The sequence below is a fragment of the Bufo bufo genome, chromosome 8 (genome assembly GCF_905171765.1).
Source record: "Bufo bufo chromosome 8, aBufBuf1.1, whole genome shotgun sequence".
NCBI classification, from domain to species: domain Eukaryota; kingdom Metazoa; phylum Chordata; class Amphibia; order Anura; family Bufonidae; genus Bufo; species Bufo bufo.
In genome coordinates this window covers 154,723,921-154,751,866 of record NC_053396.1, presented here as the reverse complement: position 1 = coordinate 154,751,866, position 27,946 = coordinate 154,723,921, and the positions used below count along the sequence as shown (strand labels likewise).

The 27,946-nt window shown below is 44.0% G+C and overlaps 1 protein-coding gene across 6 annotated transcripts in view; it reads right to left on the bottom strand.

Annotated features, from left to right (window-relative positions):
* The window catches only part of ATP11C (ATPase phospholipid transporting 11C), a 166,853-nt gene that overhangs the window by 95,772 nt on the left and 43,135 nt on the right, over positions 1 to 27,946 (bottom strand). For 3 of the 6 annotated variants that reach the window (XM_040405867.1, XM_040405863.1, XM_040405868.1), the window contains exons 1-3: positions 20,708 to 20,819; positions 13,647 to 13,766; positions 5,062 to 5,151 (exon numbers count right to left, since the gene is read on the bottom strand). In XM_040405867.1, the coding sequence (XP_040261801.1) occupies positions 5,062 to 5,151; positions 13,647 to 13,766; positions 20,708 to 20,758 (261 nt within the window). In that variant the 5' untranslated portion in view covers positions 20,759 to 20,819. Of the gene's footprint in view, positions 1 to 5,061; positions 5,152 to 13,646; positions 13,767 to 13,865; positions 13,938 to 20,707; positions 20,820 to 27,946 lie in introns of those variants that run through there. The other 3 variants (XM_040405866.1, XM_040405864.1, XM_040405869.1) reach the window with 2 other exon arrangements.

Genomic DNA, 27,946 nt, shown 5'->3' with positions numbered 1-27,946 from the left:
GGAAAAACTCCCTCTTATCGAACTCATGAAAAAGATTTGGGCAAGGGTGAAGCAACTGAGAGGTGTAGGTGGAATCAGTGAGCTTTCCCCTATTAGAAATAATCACCTATTGCCTGAATTTTTTACCATGTCTGGACTTCGGAGTTGGGAAACTCACGGAGTGATGAGAATTGGCCAATTAATTGAGGGCAAGTTATGTAAGTCATTTCAGAACCTGCAGCAGGAATTTAATATCCCTAGGGAATGGTTCTACAAATATCTTCAGGTGAGGCATGCCCTTGAGGTCACGCTGCGGAAAGGATGAGTGATAGCCCAAATGGAGGTGGTTCATAAGCTTGTCCTTCCGACAAAGGGGGGGAAGAGGGCTGATATCACAGGTATATGCTCTTCTACTTGATAAATTCTTAGAGGGGTTTCCGCCCTCAAGAATGAAGAAATAGGAGGCTGACTTGGGGGATATGTCTAAGGATAAGTGGGATGATATACTGGAGGGAGTCCCCAGGGTGTCCTTGAGTGAACAGGGCAAACTGTCCCAACTATTTATCATACATAGAGTATACAAAACACCGGTGTTCCTAAAAAAGGTTGGAGTAAGATCTGATGACAAGTGTCCGAAGTGTATGGAAGATGGTGCGGATTTGTTACATATGCTGTGGTCTTGTCCAGTAATTGGGAATTATTGGGAAGATGTAAGGAATATGATTAATAGTAAAATGACGTTGAAAATTCAAAATGACCCCAAGGTGTGTGTATTGGGGTATGTGGCTGAGATTGGAGGGACTGAATCTGTCAAGGTTGCAGTGGGAAGGTTGCTGTATGTGGCCAGGAAGCTGGTGGCTATGAGGTGGATCCAGGGAAGTCCGCCCACACTGGGTGAGTTTGAACGGAGGGTGCATGACATGCTGATATTGGAAAAAGGGGTGTATGTGAAGAGAGGGTGTCCTCAAAAGTTTGATAAATTGTGGAGTGATTGGTTATCTCATACTCATGTGGTTATATAGGCTCGGGTTGGTTCATGACTAGTTAACAGGGTGGGGAGGGTGTAGGGATGGGTGGGGGGGGGGAGGGGTTCTGAGAGGGTTAAGACAGTTACAACTCTGTTTCAATATTTGTTTCTGCGTTTGTACACGCTACATACAGATACATGATATATATGTGTGTTGGTATTTCTACGATACTGCTGTACACTGATTCCACATGGTGGATAAAGTAAGAAAAGACAATGTATTGTTTCTGTAACCTCCTGTCTTTATTGGTTTAATAAAAACGATTTGATTTAAAAAAAAAAAAAGAGTAAATTAACCTTTGAATGAAACTTTTATATAATGTCCCTAATGCCCTTTTTTTCCAATATACTTTATTTATTAATTTTGTATTTTTCTTATACTTTTACTTCCCTAAAGCGCATCCCATTCACTGTGTGCTTAAAACTGTACAACGCTGACAGCTCACGGAGTGTGAAATTTATGAATGGGGCTGCAGCAGCACAGGGAGGATTACTAACTCCTGGCATAGCCCATGGTTACACTGTACCCATGTACTATGCCAGGATTAGCTGAGCGGAGCGGGCTAAGAGCTGACATGCAGAAGCAGGAGCCCGCTCCGCTCAGCTAATCCTGGCATAGTACATGGGTACAGTGTAACTATGGGCTATGCCAGGAGTTAGTAATTGTCCGGGGAGCACGGGCAGGAGCAGCAATATGCGCTCCTGCCCATTCCTAAATTTCAGAGCCCGTACTCCGTACACCGCTGAGCTGTCAGCAGTGTACGGAGAACTGAGTTTTAAGTGCACAGTAAATGGGAAGTAAAAGTATAAGAAAAATACAAAAATTAATAAATAAAGTAGATTACAAATAGATAAGGGACAACATATTAAAATTTCATTCAAAGGTTTAGTTACTCCTTAAATCTAAGCTGAGGAATACGACTTAATCAGTTCATGAATCGCAGAAGTATTTTAAAAAAAATCCAGTAAAAATATTGGCCACATTAGCAATGTTTCATGTACGCCATAAAGTAGAGAGTGAAGTCAGCGTCCGCCGGTGCCAGAAATGAGTTGTCAGTGTTCCTGTGTAAGCGCTAAGATTAATTAGCAGATGGCAATCAATTCAAAGCACATTCATCAGTGGTGTACGGAGAAGCGGCAATGACCTGCAGGGCTCTCCCCATCAACAGGACATAATGAGATCAGTGGAGGTTAGGCACTTAGGGGAGAGTCATCAAGCCGGGGGCTTTCTTCGCTGGTCTTGATATGCCCCGAGCTGCCGTCCGTGCGCCTCAACAGAAATCTGACGGCTCAGACCTGCTGTACCATTCACCAGAAAACTGGCGTAAATGAAGATAATGTTGCCGTGGTTGATAACCACGCCCCCTTCCAGCCCTTGCCACGCCCCCTTTCTGAAAAGTGGTGAGGGCAGAGTTAAAAAATAAAATAAAATAAAATAAAAATAATGAGTTGTGACAATTTTTTAAAAAGTCTCAAACACATAGGGGGTCATTAACAAACAGAGATACGCCGCTTTTCGGGGTATATCTTGTACAGATTGCAGCACAAGGGTTATTTGTGCCGAAATCCGCGACTTTTCTCCGCAGGCCTAAAAAAATGGTTGTGGGGTGGGCAAACGGGTTTTAGGCGTAGAAAATAGTCTAAATCTACGCCAGCAAGGGGGCTGGTGTAGATTTACACAGGCAGTGGATACACTAAAGCTATGTAGAGGCCGGCGCCTCCACATCAATTTGGCAGATGGGTATTAAGACCGGCGTCTGAAATGCTGGTCCTAATAATTGACCCCCATAGTTTGACTTTTTAACACCATTTTTCAAAAGCAAGGCAGATGATACATCTTCCCCTTGGGGTGCATTCACACGACCATATGTATTTTGCAGTCTGCAACACGCGGATCCGCCAAAAATATGGATGACGTCTGGGTGATCCATTGTAACGATGCCTACCTTTGTCCGCAAAATGGACAAGAACAGGACTTGTTCTATCCTTTTTGTGGGCCTGCGGAACGGACATACAGATGCGGACAGCATGCGGTGGGCTCTACACATTTTTTGCGGACACATTGAAATAAACGGGTCCGCATCCTATCCGTAGAAAATGTGGATCGGATGTGGACCCAAAATATGGTTGTGTGAATGCACCTTTAAGTCTACAGAGCAAGCAGATCAGGGTCCATGGATCCAGGTTCCACGTACGTCTATAAAGGGAGATGAAAGAGACACCATAAAACTATCCTCACTAGACCTCGCTGGGTTGTCACGCATTCATTCACTCGCTGCCTTCCTCAGGAATGCTGGGAAAAACAGATTTGTGTGTCGGATTTTGGGCACATGAGAATTACAGTAAATTAGGATTATAGTCAGTGAAATGTATGCGTCAGGGCTTACACCACCGCAGTGCCCCCGAGCTCAGATCCCTCACTGCACTAGACCTGCTCTACATTTATTCTGCTAGAGGAGGAGATTATGTCAGAAAGAAAACCTGCCGAAATGTCATTTCTACAGACAAGCTTTTTATTTTATTTTTTTAACTCTCGCATCTTCTAAAATAAAGCTCATAGGTAGCAATCATAATGCTAAGAGTAGAGATGAAGGGAAGTACGTCATGGCTGCCTAGTCTATAACCCTGGTCATATACACTAAGGCCTCTTTCACACGGGCGTCGCGTGTGATAGCCAGAGCAGATGCGGGTGCGTTGCGGGAAAATGCACGATTTTTCAGCGCAAGTGCAAAGCGTTTTAATGTGTTTTGCACACACATGAGAAAAATCGGCATGTTTGGTACCCAGACCCGAACTTCTTCACAGAAGATAATAGCATTCTTAATACAGAATGCTAAATAAATTAGGGATGGAGAGGTTAAAAAAAATAATTAAACTCACCTCATCCACTTGTTCGCGCAGCCCGGCTCGTCTTCTTTCTTCTTCTTTGAGGACCTGGGAGGAAAAGGACCTTTGGTGACGTCATTGCGCTCATCACATGGTCCATCATCATGGTGATGGACCATGTGATGAGCGCAGTGACGTCACCAAAGGTCCCTTTCCTCCCAGGTCCTCAAAGAAGAAGAAAGAAGACGAGCCGGGCTGCGCGAACAAGTGGATGAGGTGAGTTTAATTATTTTTTTTAACCTCTCCATCCCTAATTTACTTAGCATTCTGTATTAAGAATGCTATTATTTTCCCTTATAACCATGTTATAAGCGAAAATAATAAAGATCGGGTCCCCATCCCGATCGTCTCCAAGCAACCATGTGTGAAAATCGCACCGCATCCGCACTTGCTTGCTGATGCTTGTGATTTTCACGCAGTAAGATTCACTTCAATTCGTTGCGTGAAAAACGCACAATATAGAGCATGCTGCGATTTTCACACAACGCACAAGTGATGTGTGAAAATCACCGCTCATGTGCACAGCCCCATTGGAGTGAATGGGTCCGGATTCAGTGTGGGTGCAATGCGTTCACCTCACGTATTGCACCCGCACGGAATTCTCGCCCGTGTGAAAGGGGCCTAAGACTGGCCATTTATAAAGCTGCTGATTGAGGTTGTCCGCTGCCCAGTTTTAAGACTAACAGAAAACGAAGCAGATTTACTAAGCTGCTGCACCAACTGTTGGATAGACCTTGCAACCAATATTTCTATCGCTTTTGCCACTGGAGGATGTGCTTAAGGGCCCATGCACACGACCGATTTTATTTTGCGGTCCGCAAAACACGGATCCTCAAAAAATACGGATGACATCTTTTTTTTTGTAGATCTATTGTAACATTGCCTATCCTTGTCTGCAAAAAGGACAAGAATTGGACATGTTCGATCCATTAGATTCCAAAAAAAACCACATTTGTGTGCATGCCGAGGGGCACGCCCAGTCATAAATTTAGCACACCCTTTTGGCAGTCTGTGTGCCTAGAATGAATTGAATGATCCTCTGTGCATCTTCATACACACACTTCTGTAGATAAAAGACCACTTGGGGGATGAAATCAAGCTTGGTACTGGGAGCAAGAATTTGGGAAGGAGGGTGAAGAAGAACACTGCAAACACAATTTATAACTTACCTGAACCAAAAAGATGATGAGAAAATAAAAATTTGCAATTCTTCTAAACTGCTCAAACAGATTTTTTGGGATAAAGTTCCACACGGTGTACTGCAGAGGAAAAAGAGGAAATGTCATTATTTTAAAGGTTTCAAAATAATTGACGGTCAGATATGACATCACAATGTATAAATTATAAAAGAGGACTTTCTGATAACCACTGTCAGTTTCAGTAACTACTTGCATTCCCCATGTACTGTAATAACAATTCTGGAGCATCTATACTTATGACTCTATGGTGTGACATTCCTTTATTATTCCTAGGAATGCCTTGATAGCAGTTTGCAATGAAGGTCCAGATGGGTGTTACCAGTTGTGGTTATGTCCCTGAACGCTTCCTTCTTGACAATCGCCTGTGTGATCTGCCCCTTCTAGTATAAGCCTTACCCTCTGGAATGCACTATGTGAAATCTACATCAGGATCTGTGACACATCTGTATAGGGGTAACTTAAACCCCTTCAGGACCCTCCATTTTTCAACTTAAAGACCAGGATATTTTTTGCAAATCTGTGTCACTTTATGCGGTAATAACTTTAAAACGCTTTTACTTATCCAAGCCATTCTGAGATTGCTTTCTCGTCACATATTTTACTTTATGACGGTGGTAAATTTGAGTCAAAATATTTCATTTTTATTTATAAAAATAAAATAAAAAATTAACAAAAAATTGGGAAAAATTCGCAATTTTAAAAATTTCAATTTCTCTGCTTTCAAAACAGATAGTAATATCTCCTAAAATAGTTATTAGTTTACATTTCCCATATGTCTACTTCATGTTTGAATCATTTTGTAAATGAAACTTTTTTTGGGATGTTAGAAGGCTTAGAAGCAAATCTTAAAATTAAGAAAATTTCCAAAACCCACTTTTTAAGAACCAGTTCAGGTCTGAAGTCACTTGAGGCTTACATAATAGAAACTACCCATAAATGGCCCCATTTTAGAAACTACACCCCCCCCCCCCCTAAGGTATTCAAAACTGATTTCACAAAGTTTGTTAACCCTTTAGGTGTTCCACAAGAATTAAAGGAAAATAGATGAGATGACATTTTTAAATTTCACTTATTTCAGAGATTTTCCATTTTAATCCCTTTTTTCCAGTAACAAAGCAAGGGTTAACAGCCAAACAAAACTCAATATTTATAGCCCTGATTCTGTAGTTTACAGAAACACCCCATATGTGGTCGTAAACAGCTGTACGGGCACACGGCAGGGCGCAGAAGGAAAGGAATGCCATATGGTTTTTGGAAGGCAGATTTCACTGGGATAATTTTAAGTTGCCATGTCACATTTGAAGACCCCCTGATGCACCCTTAGAGTAAAAACTCCAAAAAAGTTACCCCATTTTGGAAACTACGGGATAAGGTGGCAGTTTTGTTGGTATTATTTTAGGGTACATATGATTTTTGGTTGCTCTATATTACACCTTTTGTGAGGCAAGAAAACAAAAAATAACTGTTTTTTTTTTGTTTTTTTTTACAATGTTCATCTGACAGGTTAGATCAGGCATCCACAAACTGCGGCCCTCCAGCTGTTGTAAAACTACAACTCCTACAATGCCCCGCTGTAGGCTGATACCTGTAGGCTGTTCGGGCATGCTGGGAGTTGCAGCTTTGCAACAGCTGGAGGGCCGCAGGTTGAAGATGCCTGGGTTAGACCCTGTGCTATTTTTATAGAGCAGGTTTTTACGGACGAGCCAATACCAATAGGACTACTTTTTTTGGTTGTTTGTTTCAGTTTTACATAATGTGGCAGATGTGGCAATACCTAATATGTATACTTTTTTTATGTAAGTTTTACACAATGCACTTTTTATACAAAAAAATAAAATCACGTTTTAGTGTCTCCATATTCTGAGAGCAATATTTTTTTTTTACTTTTTGCCCGATTGTTTTATGTAGGGACTCATTTTTTGCGGGATGAGGCGACGGTTTAAATGGTACTATTTTGGGGGGGTATACGCCTTTTTGAACGCCTGGTGTTGCACTTTTTGTGATGTAAGGTGACAAAAAAAATGATTGTTTTAGCACAGTTTTTATTTTATATTTTCCACGGCGTTCAGGTGAGGGGGCGAATCATGTGATAGTTTTGTAGAGCCGGTCGTTATGGGCGCGGCAATACCCAATGTGTCTGGTTTTCTTTTTTTTTTTCTTTTTTTTCTGTGTTTTATTTGTGGAATTTTTATTTATTTTTTTACTTGAAACATAATTTTTTTATTATGAAAATCCGGAAAAACGTCTAACAGATCCGGAAAAAAAAAAAAGCTTTCCGTTGGCGGAACTGCCTGCCGAATTCTAACAACGTTAGTGTGAGAGTACCCTTAAATAAGGGTTTACGATCTCTCAGTAATTTAGAGATAAGGTTTATTAGATGACAGACACAAAGTGAAAGTGAAGGTACCAGTCACACCGCTAGAAAAAGTGAACCCTTTTGACAGAACTGCTCGATATTTTTAATAAAGGCTAATTGAAAAAATTATTTTTGGCCAAAAATAAGTAAAATGCAATCATAATTTTATTTTGCCTCCGAAGGTGTACATAGCCTTTAAAAGTTTAGCCATTTGGTCTGCGAGGAGAATTCTGTCTCAATGGGAGAATTTAAAGAATAATCTCACTACAAGGATATAAAAAGCAAAGTAAAAGCGTACAATATACAGTGCAAATTGTGAAGATTCGACGAAAAGCTGATCACGACGACCAATAATTAGAGCGTTTTAGGAGTAAAAATGACTGCCTTGACCAATGAATCAAAATCCATCAGCGACTATGGCTTCCTACCATAAGCTGCGGTTCTGGATTCTCTGTCGCCGGCCTCATTTAGCACACAATGCAGTAAAAGCAGCGGAGACGAGCGTCTACCAGTCGCCTATTGTGCCTTCCTAATCATCTCCTCTAGTAACAGGAGGAAGAGTAAATGATGAATCATGTTTGGCAGACACATGGTGAATTATGTATAAATCCTATTACACCGTCTGATCTTCTCCACACCATCAATGGTCTACACTAGGTAGTCTTGTAATGAAACATATATTCCTAACTAGTGAGATACCTCAGCCTCATACTTATAACGGAGGATGTGCAAGAACCAAACATTTCCTGCATCTGCCTAACAAATGGACATTCTGTTTTACTAATTAAAGGGGTATTTCCATCTCAGACATTAAAAGGGGTTGTCAGAGACCTATAATGCCCCCCAAAATGCCAGGGCCCCTCTTACAGGTTATACTTCTCCCGCTTCCCTTCTGATGCCCGCATGGCCGCCGCTGCATCTCCCTGCATCAAACCATCCGGCGAGGGGGAGGGGGGGGGGGGATGAGGCTGTGCGGGCATCAGAAGCGACGCGGGGAGCGGGATAAGTATAACCTGCAAGAGGGGCCCAGGCATTTTGGGGGGCATTGTAGGTCTCGGGTAATCCCTTTAATTGGCATTTTGCTAGGATATGCCATCAATGCCAAATAGTTGTGGGTCCTATATCTGGGACTACAAGAAAATTTAGACAAGCACATTCACAGTCGCAGGTGCACATCCATAAAGAGAACATGCAGGAAGCAAACAAAAAAAGGTATGGCAGCACAACATCTCACATACAATAAACCTGGGAAATAGGGATTATTGTAAATTAAAGTGGTATTATACCTACTATAAATGAAAAAAATAGAAGCTCTTTGTGCACATTTTTGATCAAACGTGTGTTGGGTCCATCTACCAGGCGTCAAGGTGGCTTCTGCAGAGGGGTCCCTAACACTAACAGAACTATATCTGGGACTGTCTCCAGAACAGGCCCCTGAAGTGGACGGAGCGTGGCCACCCTCCATGTATCCTGTACATCGACGAGGACGCAGCACTCACACGAGCACCACGACCCCTTCAGACAGTGGGGTCCACAGTTGGTCTCCCACTGATCGGCCATCAACACTGCAAAGCTGGAAGACCCCTTTAAGAACTGGAGATGGTAGCTGCTGAAGGATACCGAAAAGGGAAAATGTACCAAAAAGTTTGAAGAGATTTTTATATCACCTGCTATATATCGACTTGGGATGAATATTATAACTGAACATGAATTATCATGGATTTTGTATACATGAAAGTAAAAATGAAAAAAATAAAATAAAAATATAATACAATTACAGACCTTGCTACAGTTCCTATAACAATGACCCATAGGACCCAATATTGACCCAATTTCGTCTCAGAGACGTAAGAATACACATTGGCTGAGTTTCATCTTAGCATACGTCATCTCTCTGTGTGCAGTAAATACAGTATCAATTATTTAGTCTACATACAGTCTGAAAGAGAACGTTCCGGTAAAATGTGTCGTTCAATACAAAGTCAGTTACTGCGCTGAGTCAATCAATAAGCGGCCATATAATGCGCTCCCGCTACAGCAACCAGTTGTCATGAATATTGAAGGAGCAGACCCACATGGCTTCTCCAGGAATAGAAATGGTCCGACTGTCCAATATACTCTCTGAAGAGCTCGGGGGATCGGGGCCTTGAAGATATAGTCCATGGCAGAGCCCCGTCATATCTCCTCACAGGCCTGTTGTATACACAATATTAGAGCGTTTAAAGGGATGGATAAAGTGACAACCGGGTGTTACCATTCTCCTTGTCAACAGGTTGTGTCACTGATTACAGTTTTAAAAAGGAAGGTCAGAGCTCACTCACATCCATCTGGTTGTGTGGACCGCAAATTGCAGATCTGTAAAACACAGATACCAGCCGCATGCCTACCGCATTTTGTGGAACGGAACATCATCCTACATAATAGAAATGGCTATTCTTGTCCGCAAAAATGGACACAGGCAAAAATAGGACATGTTCTATCTTTTTTGCTGGTCCACGGAACGGACATATGGATGCGGACAGCATATGGTGTGCTGTCTGCATCTTTTGCGGCCCCGTTGAAATGAATGGGTCCGCATTAAATCTGCAAAACTGTGGAGGGGATGTGGACAGAAATATAAGGTCATGTGAATGGGCCGTAATTAGTCAGATGTGGCATATATAACCACAAGTCGGCAGAGAATGGCATTACTATACTCGTGGTCGGGTTTTAAAAACGGCATCCACATGAAACTATCAATGGGGGGGGGGGGGGGAAAGAGTATGCTGTGGATCTTCAAATTCTGGAATGGAAATACCACCGATTTCACGGAGCATTTCACCTCTTCAATGTATAGTAGTGTCTTCAACTTACCCTTAGGTAAGAAGTCGCAACACTCTGCCTGATACATCACATGACGGACACCACACTGACTTATAAAAGGGCCCATCAAATTCCATCAAGGTGTCAGTCATTTTGACAGGAAAAATAGCTCTGCAGGCGACAGAACCTCGGACGCAGATTTACTAACAGAGAAAGGATTGATACTGAATGATTAAAAGTGTAACGGTCATGCTTTTTTTTTTTTGGAATGTGTAGGGGCAGCGATACTGACGATTTTTGTAATATACTGAAATCCCACATTTCTATGAGAAAAATGAGCTCTAAAGTGGCCCATTTTGTGCCTTAGCAGCGCTCCTTATCTTGTATTTACTTAACAGTGGAGACACGCTCCACACGGACTGCTGCTGGTATATATATATATGAGAGAGAGAGAGAGAGAGACAGTGAGGGCAGCAGCAGTCCGTGTGGAGCGTGTGAACGCTGCTAAGGCACAAAATGGGCCACTTTAGAGCTCATTTTTCTCATAGAAATGTGGGATTTCAGTAATTAAAGGGGTTATCCAACACCTACAATGTCCCCCCTGATGTCCGGGACCCTCATATAGGTTATATTTACTCTGCTCCACGGCAGCCGCGTCGCTCCTGATGTCCGCAAAATATCCGGCGTCGGGGCAGGGGGCTTTGGTCAGCCAATAGCAGGCCGAAATGGGGACAAGCCTCCTGAGCACTGTGGGTGACTCCGGCAGATGCAGCGGCGTCCGTGCGTGGATCAGGAGCGACGCGGGTGCCAGGGGGTGAGGTAAGTATTAGGGATCGACCGATATTGATTTTTTAGGGCCGATACCGATAATCTGTGAACTTTCAGGCCCATAGCCGATAATTTATACCGATATTCAGTAAATATTCATTTTTGAAAAAAAAAATTAAAAAAATTCCTACACAAATCTGCTGAAAATGAATATGTTTATTGTTAACGTGTAGTTTTTTTTTGTAAATCTTTCTTTTTCATTTATAATTAATATTTTGGTGTGTTTTTTTTTTTACTAACTTTACAACCTTTTTTTTTTTTTTTTTTACTAACTATTAGCCCCCTTAGGGACTAGAATCCTTGTCCTATTCACCCTAGATCTCTATCAGGGTGAATAGGACCTCACACTCTCCCTGCTGCCCTGTGCTTTGTGCACACCGCAGCAAGGGAGCCGACTATGGCAGCCAGGGCTTCAATAGCGTCCTGGCTGCCATGGTAACCGATCGGAGCCCCAGGATTACACTGCTGGGGCTCCGATCAGAACTGCCACTGAGGAGGAGGGGACCCTGTGGCCACTGCCACCTATGATTAATACTGAGGGGCTTGGGTGGAGGGTGCAGTGCGCCACCAATATTAATACTGGGTTGGGGGGGGGGGGGGCGCACTGCACCACCAATGATGATAACTCTCTCATTAATTCATATACAGGAGGTGGGAGCTGGCTGCAGAATGACATAGCCTGCTCCCGACCTCTATGAGCGTTCGCTGCGATCCGCGGCAGTTAACCCCTCAGGTGCGGCACCTGAGGGGTTAACTACCGCAGATCGCAGCTACTTGTCATAGAGGTCAGGAGCCGGCTATGCGATTCTGCAGCCAGCTCCCGCCTCCTGTATATGAATTAATGAGAGGGTTATCTTCATTGGTGGCGCAGTGGCCACAGCCCCTCCCCTCCTCTCATTGTTGGCAGCGGCACAGGGGGGAGGGAGACACTGCTTCCTTCTCCCCTGTGCTGCTGAGGGAACACGGAGAGCGCAGTCAGCAGCGCAATCCGTGTTCCCGATTCGTTATTGGAATATCGGCAAAATAGATGCCGATAACGTTCAAAATCCTGAATATCGGCGGATAATATCGGTAAAACCGATAATCAGTCGATCCCTAGTAAGCATAATCTAAATAAAGGGCCCTTGCCTGGGGGGGGGGGGGGGGGGGGGGGGTCATTATAGGGGTTGGATAACCCCTTTAAAATATATTGCAAAAATGTTCAGTATCGCTGCCCCTACACATTACAAAAAAAAAAGTTACACTTTTAATCCTCAATGCCACTGTGTTTAAGCAGCCTATGAAGATCACGGAAAGAGAAATCCTCCGTATTTATTGCTACCTAACTAAACTTAGGGTTCTCCCTAAACCAGTGGCATTTGCTGACATATCTAACGAGACTGCCTGACCTCACTGCTCATTTGATCTCTGCCGCATCAGACGTAATCACCAGAAGTAGCTGCCTCTCCCCCCTACAGAAGTTACACGCACATTCTGCACGTCTCTGGCACATTTTACACGTATAATGCTCCTACATATTTGGTCACTGCCTTCATATTGAGATCCACACCAGGTTGTTGTTTTCACGTTACTAAACCTTACGTTTCTTAACGATCTGACATTGTGTCGGAAATTAAAATGTTGCCGCTGCGTTCAGTCTTTTCAGTTCTACCCTAGCTGTGTACGAGTGCTGGAGTGGTCTGGCCAGTATTACTGGAGTGATCAGCAAGTGGCGACACACGGAAGCTGGCAGCAGTCAGCCCGTAAAAAAAAGTGCACTTGTTTTGCTGATCAGAAAACTAGATGTGTAGGTTTACATCGCCAGAAGAGATCTATACAGCACAGTGTTGAGAAATCTTTTCTTTTCCGTCACTTTTCTATTAAGCCCCTTTCACACGAGTGAGTTTTTCGTGCAGGTGCAATGCGTGACGTGAACGCACAGCACCCGCACTGAATCCTGACCCATTTGTTTTTTCATGCATCAGTTTTGCGTTGCGTGAAAAATGCAGCATGTTCTATATTCTGCGTTTTTCACGCAGCCCTGGTCTCCCATAGAAATGAATGGGGCTTCAGTGGAAAACGCATCGCATCCGCAAGCAAGTGCGGATGCAATGAGTTTTTCACGGATGATTGCTAAGAGACGTTGTTTGTAAACCTTCCGTTTTTTATCACGCGCGTGAAAAACACATCAAAACGCGTGGAAAAAAACTGAACTGAACGAAATCTCAGACAAAACTGACTGAACTTGCTTGCAAAATGGTGCGAGTTTCACTGAACGCACCCAGACCTAATCCGTCACGCTCGTGTGAAAGAGGCCTTAGGTAAAGAAAGGTTGAATGATTGGACCATGTGCTGGTAGAGACGGCACCACACAACAGAAGGGGTCCTGGGAACAGGCAGATGGCTTGCAGAACATTGGCATCTGCCTAGGTGGCCTTCTGGATCATACCATCAGGCAAGCAGACCAGCACCAATACTGAAGCATGGCGTTCAAAATCATTTACCATAAAATGTCAATTGTAAAAAATAACTATAAAAGCTAAAATTATATATATATAAAACACTAATGTAATGTAAGAAGTATTCCAACCTTTGATGAGACAATCCGGTTATCACAGAATTTAGGCGCAATATAAGCATCGGTTTCTGAAGCTGGCCGATGCCCGACATACACAGTGCGGGTCCCCACGCGATTTTCTTCTCCAGGACACTGTCAAAAGCGAGAAAAAAAAAATAAATTAGTGTAAGTTTATGGCTTCATCATCAAGCCAATGTAAACTTTCTTCCGAGAACCCTTTCGCAATATTACATTCATTTCCAAGTACTTGTTAGTTTCCTCCTACAGGACGGAGCCGAGGACTGTCACACATGACCCAAGGCAATGGTTTATCCTGGAGCACAGGAACTACTGGAGTGGATCCATTCAGGAAATTGCAAGGTTTTTACATGTTTAGCTCATCCTTCTGTCTCAGCAGTTCGTGTTTTATCGGACACGCAAAAACAAGGAGTTTTACTTTTTTTTTTTTTTTTATCTTTTAATGGACTGGTAGGAAATAGCAGGCAATGCTTGGCTCCATGCTAGGTTTATGCTGGGATACACCTAGTGTCCTTGCAGTGAGATGTACTAGAATAGCATCATGCACGTCAGATCCCAGCGTGGAGATCCCAGGGCAGTATCAAGATTTTTGCTCTACAAGTAATCCAATTTGGATAGCCTCCAAATTCATTTCATTTTTTCCCCCACTCCCATCAATAGAAATTGTGATTTCTTGCTACAAAAAGCAGAGAAGAATAGATAGTGAGATTCTCAGATCGAGCACACAAATACGTGAAAAACTGATGTGTGAACAGCCCCGCTGACAAGTATGGGTCAGTGAGTGTGTTAGGGCTCTTTCACACTTGCGTTCTTTTCTTCCGGCATAGAGTTCCGTCGTCGGGGCTCTATGCCGGAAGAATCCTGATCAGTTTTATCCTAATGCATTCTGAATGGAGTGAAATCAGTTCAGGATGCATCAGGATGTCTTCAGTTCCGGAACGGAACGTTTTTTGGCCGGAGAAAATACCGCAGCATGCTGCGCTTTTTGCTCCGGCCAAAAATCCTGAAGACTTGCCGCAAGGCCGGATCCGGAATTAATGCCCATTGAAAGGCATTGATCCGGATCCGGCCTTAAGCTAAACGTAGTTTCGGCGCATTGCCGGACCAGACATTTAGCTTTTTCTGAATGGTTACCATGGCTGCCAGGACGCTAAAGTCCTGGCAGCCATGGTAAAGTGTAGCGGGGAGCGGGGGAGCAGCATACTTACCGTCCGTGCGGCTCCCGGGGCGCTCCAGAGTGACGTCAGGGCGCCCCAAGCGCATGGATCACGTGATCGCATGGATCACGTCATCCATGCGCATGGGGCGCTCTGACGTCATTCTGGAGCGCCCCGGGAGCCGCACGGACTAAGTATACCGCTCCCCCGCTCCTACTATGGCAACCAGGACTTTAATAGCGTCCTGGCTGCCATAGTAACACTGAACGCAATTTGAAGACGGCTCCGTCTTCAAATGCTTTCAGTACACTTGCGTTTTTCCGGATCCGCCGTATAATTCCGGCAAGTGGAGTACACGCCGGATCCGGACAACGCAAGTGTGAAAGAGGCCTTAAAAACAGAGCATACTGAAAAAATGTGCTCAAGGCCTTAAAGAGGTTATCCGAGATTTTTATACTGAAGACCTGATCAGTGTGGGTCCGATATCCAGGAACCCGACTGATCAGCTGTTTGAGAAGGCACTGGCGCTCCTGAGGGCCACCGCCATCTCCCAGCTTTCCCTAGGCCAAGTGACGACACGTTCATCAATCACGTGGCCTAGGCGCAACTCAGCCCCATAGAAGTGAATAGGGCGGAGCATGATACCAAGTACAGCCGCTATACAATGTACGGCACTTTTCTTGAGAAGGCAGCGGTGCTCACAGGAGTGCTGGTGCCTTCTCAAAACAGCTGACTGGCAGGGGTCCCGGGTGTCATACCCCCACCAAATCAGATACTGATGACCTATCCAGAGGACAGGTCATCAGTATTAACATTTCGGAAAACCGTTGAATCAATGAGTGCTATGTGTATAAGGTCTGTGTAGTATTCCAGTTAAAGAAGTTACTCAAGAATTGATAATGGTGACCTATCCTAAGGATAGGTCATCAATAGGATAGGTCACAAGTCCCATTGGTACGGGTCCAAGTCCCGACACCCCCCGTCAATCAGTTGTTTCAGGAAGCTGCTGCGCTGTACACTGTATAGTGGTTGTGCTTGGTATTGCAACTCAGCCCCAATGACTGGAACAATGCTGACCTGCAATGCGATGTGAGCGATGTGAGCGATGTACGGTGATGTCCCATTACCTAGGAAGAGTCTGTGGCGCTCATGGAGCACCCGGCCTCTTCTAACAACTGATCGGTGATGGTCCTAGGAGTCTAACCCTCGCCGATCTGATATTAATGATCTATCCAGAGGATAGGCCACCCATATAAGTTCCTGGACAACCCCTTTATGAGGCCTTGTGCTCTTCAGTCTATAAACATGGTTACAAGTGCTGATATTCAATACAATGGCAGTAAGGGATGGGATTCACTAGTCTACACGTGCCTCTTCACATGTCAACGAACCATGGACGTGTTCAGTCCGAGTGCTTCACGGATAGCATACATATCCATTGTGTTAGTTCACACATCCCTGTCTTCCCGCTGACCGTGGGTCATTGGAAACACAACCGAGACACATAGGAGTCTATAGGTCCACGTAAACCACAGACCAATGCCACCCGCGTTCGGTACATATTTCACAGACTGTTGAATAGGTTGAAGACGCTTAGGAAATTCTCCTTTCCGCCTAGCAGTGCATGTGGAAAATGAATGACACACGTAGGGCAAAAAATAGACACACAAACCAAACATGGACCTCACAGACATCTCCATGGATGAACATGTGAATGAGCCCTTACGCTGCGCTTGGTATACCCCCACAAGGCGCAAAGTACATATTGCATCCCTGAAGAAGCCATATGGACAAATCCTATGCAAACAATCCTTTCTGACAACGTGAAGCCCACCATGGCACACTGTATAAAAGATGGATGAAAAATAAAACTCTGCAAAATAAAATATGAGCCAACGTTTCTTCTTAGGTCATTCATATAGTAACCTGGATATCAATCATCCAGACTGATCGGCAGTTTTCTGTAGCCTGTAGAGGACACGTGGCTATCACCATGCAATCATGCACCCTGCTCCTCTCAGAAGACATGTCCTTCCTCAGAACTGTAGCCAGAAACCAGCATGACGGAGAAATGAGAAGCAGACATTGGGGAACATTTAATAGATTTCCCAACTCTCCTATTAAAGGGGAACTAAAGCCACAATACAAACACACACAAAAAGAACCAACAACAAAATGTAACAATCTCCTTATGTGTCTGTTATTTCTTAGGCCATGAAAAGTACAATAGAAAATCAGCGCATTGTTCTCTGGCTGCAGCCATGTCTACTGGGGGCTGGGTGTAACCTGGATAAGGCTCGTTTCACATTTGTGTTATACGTCTCCGGTAGGGAACAGCCTACCGGATCTCTCTGCATTACGCCATTGCCGTCTGGCCCCATTCACTATAATGGAGTCTGGAGGCAATCCGGCTGCAACCCAGCAAAGCTTCCGGTCCCCATTATAGTGAATGGGGCCAGGTGACGATTCGTTTGCTTCCGGATCTCTTTAACGCAAATGTGAAACAGGCCTAACTTATGTCAGACACAGCGAGAGGGGTCATTATGTTGGAAGGAATCTCCTAGTTAGAAACAGTACAATAATGAAAAGATGAGTTACCACCGTGTGGAGCTTAATAGCAACTGCAGAATACTAAATCTACCAAGATAAACCCCCCAACCCACTCAAATATATATATATATCTATTTCATTTAATGTTTGTGTGCGTCGTTAAAAGATAGCGACAGTATCCCCCATAACAGTGACATCTACAGTACCACCCCCTTTTAACAGTGACCTCCACAGCAGCCTACCTCTTTATTAGTGACCTCCACAGTACCCCATTTCCTTAACAGTGATTTCTACAACACCCCATCCCCTTAACAGTCGCCTCTACAGCAATCTGCCCCTTAACACTGACCTCCATAGAGGACCATCCCCTTAACTATGACCGCCACAGCAGCCTGCCCCTAGGGTGGCCAGAGGTCCGGTTTTAGGCAGGACAGTCCGGCTTTCAGACTCCCCCGGCGCAGGTCCTGGACGGAGACAGGGATGTCCTTTTGAACAGCTCACTCTAAGACAGCAGCACTGTGCTGTCTGAGTGTGAGCTGCAGGGAGAAAGTCACCCTCCCTTTCACCCCTGCAGCTGACAGAAGTTGATTTTTACCTTCATTTTTTCAATCCCCGTTGGCTGATTATTAAGGGGCTTCTACTCAGTTTTCTCCCTTTCTCTCTAGGAGAGAACTGCCAATCATCAGCAGATGGGCGAGAGAGCAGGAGATTATGAATAACCAGGACTCTTCTCAGGTAGATTTGACTCTTTTCAAGGCCTGGGCTGCAATGGTTATGATGCTGGTTCTCAGCAACCACTTACTTTTAGCCGATGTGTGACACACCGCTGACATCAGCATTTCTGTCACTATTTTATGCTGCCCTCAGTGAGGTCGGCATAAAGTTGATGACGGGTTCCCTTTAAAACGGGTGACCAGTGACAGATGGAAATTGGTGGGGATTTGAAAGCTTCTTTCTATGGCGTCTGTAATGGAAAGTTCCATATCACAGACGCATGAAGGAAACTCGTCCACTAATCCATTCCTGACAAAAGCGGCGTTTGTCTTATGGCAGATGAAAGTTCTGCTGGATATGGGAAAGACACACAGTTGTGCCCATAACGTGGACGCTGCTTCTTTGCACAATAATTCTGGGCTCTGCCAAATATAGACCAGGAAAGCTGCAATTTAGTTTACTTTAATAGTGCCTGTCTGTAAATACAGCAAGGATAAATGGGGAAAATAAGGCGTGAATACTGTATCACACAAAGCGACAACAGGAAATACAGAAGAGACTGAAAATAACCAACAAATGCCAAGGTTATTGGGTAAAACATCTAACCGTTTCCTTATAGACAGAGAGAATATAGCACACGTTGATTGCTAAAGGAGGCTTCTGAGATTTTTTTAAACTGATGACTTCTCCCCAGGATAGGTCATCAGTATATGATCGGTGGGAGTTCGACACCGGGGACCAAGGGGCGGACTGGGACCTTAAACGCGAGTGTGAAAGTAGCCTAAGGGGTTAAACTGCCAGGATTGGTGCTAGCTTCCATTTCGCCAGCTGTAGTGGACGCCTGGTTGCGTCCTGCTGAATCCTGTTGCATGGGATTCTCAAGCTCACGCCAGGCGATTGTCGGGCAGTTCATAGTTGACAAGTATTCGTATGAACGCTCGTTAGCAATGATCTTTCTGTGTAGTACTGCCGCCGATTACCCGATGAACGAGCAAACGTTTGTTCATCAAGCAATCGCTTAAAAATGATTGTTTGCTGGCAGCAGATTGTGCCGTCTAATCACAATCTGCTGCCAGGCAAACAACCAGACAGTATGGGGACGAGCGATGGCATAGTGATCGCTCCTCCGCCTACAGTGGAGGAGATCGCTGCATGTTCTAGTAGTGGTCTCCTCCACCAAAGGCAGGCGATTGCCGGGAAGAAACGCTCCCTTCCTGACAATCGTCTGCCTGATCCCTTAGTCACGGCATATTGGAATAGATGAAAAACTGCACAGAATACAAAGCAGATGCCCCACGTAGACTGATAATGCATATGGTCCATACACATTGCTTTTTAATGAATAGCATGTGGAGAAACATTTAGAGGAGTGTTCTGGGATTACAGAATGGATGGCCATCACAATCAGAGCAGACCCCCACTGTTCAGCCGACTGAAGTGTGCGCAGTGCTCAACAGACCGTTATGTCCTCTTCTTGTTTACCCAGCACCTTTCTGTACTTTTGGTAGCGGCTGAGCATGACCATGCTGCTCAATCATATTTGCAGCCAAAATCATCTGGTATTGGCTTAGAAATAGTGATGCAAGAGATTGATCAGATCTTCAGAGTGTGAAGGAGGTCCAAGGGAAAGAGATCGATCCCTCTAAAGGTGCAGTCCTACAATAAGACACCTAACGATGAGTGGTTCTTGCATCACATGGTTGGCCATCCATAGTGGCATGCCTCTGCAGTGCCCTCTTGAAGGGTAAAGTAAGTACAACGCAACTTCTCCGGGTTGCTGTTTGCTGGGGTTCCTGAAGCTGAATCATACAGGCTTCAATTGAAAGAGGGGTTTCTTGATTGGGAGACTGACATTTCCTAATTTGCTGTCATCAGCAGTGCTTTTCAAAATGAGGAATTCAAAATCATAACTTGCTGGCCTACAGGATATACCAAACTCTGAATACAAGCTGCCAAAGAGGCTTGTACTCCGCTGGAAGCTTAGCATGATGCCAAGCCAGAGTTTCATCTTGCACTGTGCAAACTGTTAAAGAAGTCAAACAAAACCTACTACTTAGGCCTCATGCACACGACCGTTGTTGTGTTCCGTGTCCATTGTTCCGTTTTCCGTGATTTTCTGCGGACCCATTGACTTTCAATGGGTCCGTTGAAAACTCGGATAATGCACCGTTTGTCATCCGCGTCCGTGAGCCGTGTTTCCAGTCCGTCAAGAAAAAATGACCTGTCCTATTTTTTTCACGGACAACGGTTCGCGGACCCATTCAAGTCAATGGGTCCGTGAAAAAACACAGAGGCACACAAGATTGTCATCCGCGATCCTCCAAAAATCAAGGAAGACACACGGAAACAAAAAAGGAAACGGAACAACGGAACAGCTTTTTGCGGACCGCAAAAAAATACTGTTGTGTGCATGAGGCCTAAGCCCCTCTTCACACGTCAGTGATTTCCATCAGTCATTAGGAGCCTCCACAGACATTAGGTATGAGGGAAAGATCTGCACCTGTTCTGTGTTTAGAGCCGCATTTTGGTTGGAAATCACTGACCGGACATGGACTGTGTGAATGAGGCATAACTCCACGAATCACAGAAACCATTTTACGCGCCCTGACACACGAAGAAGAAATGCCACCTTACCCATGCTGCCCACAACGCAAAGCCAGATTCCTGGATACTTAAAGCATTCATTACAATCAGTACCGTTGTCCACGGCTCAAGTCCCCAGCAAAGTTGTAAAGTAATTCAAAAGCTTGTAAGCCTTCTAAAAAGCGGAGAGGACAAAGGTCGGCAGAAGAATTTGTACTGAGTTAACATTAGCAGAATGCCAACAAAAAGAAACCCTAATATAACACAGTAGGAAGCGCCCAATGCCGGCTAGAACTGTGCGCGCCAACGTGATGAAAGCAGTTGTCAGATCCTTATTAAATATTTTTTTTAAACGGACAAAAAATAAAACTATTAACCAGACTTAATATATACAAAGTTCACCTCTGAACATAGCACTGAACAAATATAGATGAGGAGATGAGTCCTGGAACATTTCCACTGTACGGTCAGAATATCACTTGTAAATATGAAAGTCTTTGAATCGTTGGAAAAAATTCCTTTCCGGCTTTTTTTTTTTTTTTAACAAAAGTTGCCATCATAGCTTCCAATAGTGGGCTGTCACCGACACCCAGTACTTCCAAAGCCTTGGTCACTAAAAGGAAGTAATAGCTATTCAATGTCTCAGGAACCAGGTAGCCAATACCGCAAATAACTTGCTCTTCTGACACGTAGTGGTTACTTTCCATGGTGGTGTAAGGCTACTTTCACACTTGCGTCAGAGTGATCAGGCAAGCAGTTCCGTCGCCGACACTGCCTGCCGGATCAGGCAAACGGACAGCATTTGTAGAAGGATCCGGATGCAGATCCGCCTCACAAATGCATTGCAAGAACGGATCCGTCTATCTGTTTGCCATACAGACAAACTGATCCGTGTCTTCTTTTTTCCCCCCACATTTTTAACGGTCTGCGCATGCGCATACCAGAAGGACGGTTTCGGCATTCCGGTATTTTTAATGCCAGATCCGGCACTAATACGTGCTGCGGTATTTTCTCCATCCAAAACGGATCCGGGATCCGTCCACACCACAAAAAAATAAATAAAAAAATAGAACATTCAAGTGAATGGGTCCACATCCGTGATGCGGAATGCACACGGCCGCTGCCTGCATATGGCGGACTGGCTGTTTGCGGTCCGCAATACGGCCGTGTGCATGAGCCCTTAGTCTGGAAGCTGGTATACACACACATGTACCTGATGGAAATCCGTCAAGCTTTATCGAACTGTTTGTCCCATAATGACAAGCCATGACGCATGAACTGTCAGTGTCGCTGCCTAGGCGGAAAGCTCAAAAATATGCAGTGGTCAGGCAACGCCGCCGGTACAAGACAATGGCTGCTGCACTTTCATTCTGTCTGTAGCGGTTAATTTCCACTTTGGGATGAAAGGAAAATGATGAGTGAAGCCGCATGCACGTAATAATGGATTCAAGCTGCAGCCTCTCAGCAGTAGTAAAAGGGAATACATGAGAAGACTTTAAAAACGCCCATTATACAGAGGCAGAAGAAAGAATAAAATGAGACTCGCAGCTTTGAATGGAAGAAAGGGCCTGGTGGATAATTGCCATGTTTCCTTTTTAGGTTTCCGAAAATAGCAATTAAAAAAAAAAAACAGGGTAGTAAAAATAGGCTTTAATTACAGGGGAGCACATTATAATATGCATGTAATATACAGCAGAACTGTTAACACCTTACCCACCAAAGTTCACAAGGCAAGATATACAGACTGAAGAACACAAAGGTCAGTGGACACGGGACGGGAGGACAATGAACCAGGGACACATTTACAGTTCTCATCTCTATAAAGCAGAGAAGAGGAAATATCGCAGAACGGACAGGTCAAGTTTACCTGCATTTGAGCTTGCGAGTTACGGAAAATTATTTCAACTGACAATAACTTGCATCCTGCAGTTTCATCTTTGCTGCTTCCTCCAAGTTATGTAGAAATTTATAGTAAACTTCAAACTTGGCAGAGACTGGCAATAAAGCTGTACCACTATCCATCACAAAAATAAAAGTGGCACAGAAACTAAGGCAATGTGGTAGCAAGGGTGACTCCTATGGCAGATTTAGGGCTCTTGTATTTTTTTTCCCGTGTCAGAACAGTATTTTCAGGTCCATATGAAGAATTATTCACTTCAATGGGGCCTAAAAAAAAAACTAAATAACTCCATGTGCATTCCGTGTCTATATGTCTACATGGCCGTTCTGCAAAACATCCAAAGGTCATGTGCATGAGCCCTTAAAGCAGGGATGACCAACCTGCGGCTCTCCAGCTGTTGCAAAACTACAACTCCCAGCATGCCCAGACTGCCTACAGCTATCAGCTGGAGAGCCGGAGGTTGGACAGGAGGCGGGTGCCGGCGGCAGAATCACATAGCCGGCACCCGACCTCTATGACAGAGAGCTGCAATCATCGGCAGTAAACCCCTCAGGTGCCGCACTGCACCATGTGAACAGGTGTTATGGTGACACTATAGCCTGGTGGTAAATTGCCAGCCTTGCATGTAGCATTATCCTGGGTTTAAGTCCCTGCAGAGACTTCCACATTTTTTTCTTCAGGTATTAGTTTTTCTCCTTCATTTAACCGCCTCCGGACCGCCTAACGCAGGATCGCGTTCCGGAGGCGGCAGCTGCAGGCAGAGTCACGCATATACGCGTCATCTCGCGAGACGCGAGATTTCCTGTGAACGCGCGCACACAGGCGCGCACGTTCACAGGATCGGAAGGTGAGCGAGTGGATCTACAGCCTGCCAGCGGCGATCGTTCGCTGGCAGGCTGGAGATGCGATTTTTTTTAACCCCTAACAAGTATATTAGACGCTGTTTTGATAACAGCGTCTAATATACCTGCTACCTGGTCCTCTGGTGGTCCCTTTTGCTTGGATCGACCACCAGAGGACACAGGCAGCTCAGTAATAAGTAGCACCAAACACCACTACACTACTCCCCCCCCCCTGTCACTTATTAACCCCTGATCACCCCATATAGACTCCCTGATCACCCCCGTCAGGCTCCATTCAGAAGTCCGTATGTTTTTTACGGATCCACGGATCGGATCCGCAAAACACATACGGACGTCTGAATGGAGCCTTACAGGGGGGGTGATCAATGACAGGGGGGTGATCACCCCATATAGACTCCCTGATCACCCCCCTGTCATTGATCACCCCCCTGTAAGGCTCCATTCAGACGTCCATATGTTTTTTACGTATCTATGGATACATGGATCGGATCCGCAAAACACATACGACGTCTGAATGGAGCCTTACAGTGGGTGATCAATGACAGGGGGGTGATCACCCCATATAGACTCCCTGATCACCCCCCGTCATTGATCACCCCCCTGTCATTGATCACCCCCCTGTAAGGCTCCATTCAGACGTCCGTATGTGTTTTGCGGATCCGTGGATCCGCAAAACACTGACACCGCGGATCCGCATAAAACATACGGACGTCTGAATGGAGCCTTACAAGGGGGTGATCACCCCATATACACTCCCTGATCACCCCCCTGTCATTGATCACCCCTCTGTAAGGCTCCATTCAGACATTTTTTTGGCCCAAGTTAGCGGAAATAGTTTTTTTTTTTTTGTTTTCTTACAAAGTCTCATATTCCACTAACTTGTGTCAAAAAATAAAATCTCACATGAACTCACCATACCCCTCACGGAATCCAAATGCGTAAAATTTTTTAGACATTTATATTCCAGACTTCTTCTCACGCTTTAGGGCCCCTAAAATGCCAGGGCAGTATAAATACCCCCAAATGTGACCCCATTTCGGAAAGAAGACACCCCAAGGTATTCCGTGAGGGGCATATTGAGTCCATGAAAGATTGAAATTTTTGTCCCAAGTTAGCGGAAAGGGAGACTTTGTGAGAAAAAAAAAAAAAAAAACAATTTCCGCTAACTTGTGCCAAAAAAAAAAAATTCTATGAACTCGCCATGCCCCTCATTGAATACCTTGGGGTGTCTTCTTTCCAAAATGGGGTCACGTGGGGTATTTATACTGCCTTGGCATTTTAGGGGCCCTAAAGCGTGAGAAGAAGTCTGGGATCCAAATGTCTAAAATTGCCCTCCTAAAAGGAATTTGGGCCCCTTTGCGCATCTAGGCTGCAAAAAAGTGTCACACATGTGGTATCTCCGTACTCAGGAGAAGTTGGGCAATGTGTTTTGGGGTGTCATTTTACATATACCCATGCTGGGTGAGATAAATATCTTGGTCAAATGCCAGCTTTGTATAAAAAAAATGGGAAAAGTTGTCTTTTGCCGAGATATTTCTCAAACCCAGCATGGGTATATGTAAAATGACACCCCAAAACACATTGCCCAACTTCTCCTGAGTACGGCGATACCAGATGTGTGACACTTTTTTGCAGCCTAGGTGGGCAAAGGGGCCCACATTCCAAAGAGCACCTTTAGGCCTCTTTCACACGGGCGTTGCGGGAAAATGTGCGGGTGCGTTACGGGAACACCCGCGATTATTCCGCGCGAGTGCAAAACATTGTAATGCGTTTTGCACTCGCGTGAGAAAAATCGCGCATGTTTGGTACCCAAACCTGAACTTCTTCACAGAAGTTCAGGTTTGGGTTCGGTGTTGTGTAGATGTTATTATTTTCCCTTATAACATGGTTATAAGGGAAAATAATAGCATTCTGAATACAGAATGCTTAGTAGGTGATCAATTGAGGGTTAAAAAAAAAATTAACTCACCTTCTCCTCTTGTTCGCGTAGTTCCCGGTCTCTTCTTTACTTCTTTAATGATGAGCTGTGGGCTAAAGGACCTTTGGTGACGTCAGATCACATGCTCCAATCACATGGTACATCACCGTGGTTATGGACCATGTGATTAGAGCATGTGATCTGACGTCACCACAGGTCCTAGCCGGTAGTTCATCTTTTAAGAAGTAAAGAAGAGACCGGGAACTACGCGAACAAGAGGAGAAGGCGAGTTCATTTTTTATTTTTTTTTTAACCCTCAATTGATCACCTACTAAGCATTCTGTATTCAGATTGCTATTATTTTCCCTTATAACCATGTTATAAGGGAAAATAATACAGTGAATAGACTGTCACCTAGCAACCATGCGTGAAAATCGCACCGGATCCGCACTTGCTTGCGGATGCTTGCGATTTTCACGCAACCCCATTCACTTCTATGGGGCCTGCGTTGCGTGAAAAACGCTGAATATAGAGCATGCTGCGATTTTCACGCAACGCACAAGTGATGCGTGAAAATCACCGCTCATGTGAACAGCCCCATAGAAATGAATGGGTCGTATTCAGTGCGGGTGCAATGCATTTAACTCACGCATCGCATCCGCGCGGAATACTCGCCCGTGTGAAAGGGGCCTTAGGATTTCACAGGTCATTTTTTACACATTTTGATTTCAAACTACTTCCCACACATTAGGGCCCCTAAATTGCCAGGGCAGTATAACTACCCCACAAGTGACCCCATTTTGGAAAGAAGACACCCCAAGGTATTTTGTGATGGGCATAGTGAGTTCATGGAAGTTTTTATTTTTTGTCACAAGTTAGTGGAATATGAGACTTTGTAAGAAAAAAAAAAAAAAAATCATCATTTTCCGCTAACTTGTGACAAAAAATAAAAAGTTCTATGAACTCACTATGCCCATCAGCGAATACCTTCGGGTGTCTACTTTCCGAAATGGGGTCATTTGTGGGGTGTTTGTACTGTCTGGGCATTGTAGAACCTCAGGAAACATGACAGGTGCTCAGAAAGTCAGAGCTGCTTCAAAAAGCAGAAATTCACATTTTTGTACCATAGTTTGTAAACGCTATAGCTTTTACCCAAACCATTTTTTTTTTTACCCAAACATTTTTTTTTTATCAAAAGACATGTAGAACAATACATTTAGAGAAAAAATTTTCTATGGATGTCGTTTTTTTAAAAAAAATTTACAACTGAAAGTGAAAAATGTCGTTTTTTTGCAAAAATAAATAAAAATCGGTAAATTTTGATTAATAACAAAAAAAGTAAAAATGTCAGCAGCAATGAAATACCACCAAATGAAAGCTCTATTAGTGAGAAGAAAAGGAGGTAAAATTCATTTGGGTGGTAAGTTGCATGACCGAGCAATAAACTGTGAAAGTAGTGTAGTGCAGAAGTGTAAAAAGTGGCCTGGTCATTAGGGGTGTTTAAGCTAGGGGAGCTGAGGTGGTTAACTCATAATAAAAAGCTATGGCCTTACTATATTAAGAATGGAGGCGTTTATGCTTCGAAAGCTAAAACATTTTATTCACAGCCACAATATATGATTATAAAGAAACCAAAAACATGCATTAGCTTTATAAGCATAAAGTCTCTCCCAAGATTCAAACTTGGGATCCTTACATGCAAGGCATACCATTTACCTACAGGCAACAGCCTTATTGTATTGACAATTAAGGTTTTTCTATACTTAGAAAGTTAATACATATTACTACTGTCTTTATAGTCATGTTGTGCCTGTAAACAAACCAGTAATAAGTATAGAAATCCATTCTTTGCTTTATGGTAAGGCTACAGTAAGTAGTGTATATGATATGTACATGCTCGGACACAGGTTTAAGACACATGCTAATGTATAGTCCTGTCAATCAAGAGGAGATCTCTGCAGCTGTTAAATATACAAAAAAAGAAAGGTATCCTTTTATTCAGCATGATCAACCCTACGAGGCAGTATGCTTGGTTTAATAACTTTGATCAAGTAATACAATAACATCTACATGTAGTAAATCAATTTCTAAGAGGAATGTGGTGGAAAATAATTAACATCAATGCTGTACTATTCTTCAGACTAAGCAAAGGCAGCTCTCGAACAACCAAGCTCTTCAGTACCTACTGAAGGTCATTTATACCTGACAAAGAGAATATGAAGCAGCAGAATTGTCTCTTCTATAAATTCCCATGACGGCTACGTTGGAAGAAACAGTGCTGCTCGTCTTGGAGACAGTAGACATCTCATGAGACAGAATCTGTTTTGGAGTTCACATTTGGAACGGCCAATGATTTTGTTAAGACAAAACAAGTCAAATGGGCAATTCTTAATCTTAAGCAGGGTCATCGATCTAAAGAAATTCCTGTATCAACTGCACAAGTCAAGAAGATGCATCCGATGGGATAACTCCAGCCGGAAAATTTCTGCCTGCAGACTTGTTTTTTTTTTACCAAGTTGGTTATTAATGGAGGAGAAAAGAAATGTGTACTAACAGCATGAAGAGACTCAAGAACATCAGGATGTGAGTGGTGAAGTAATGTGAGTTAA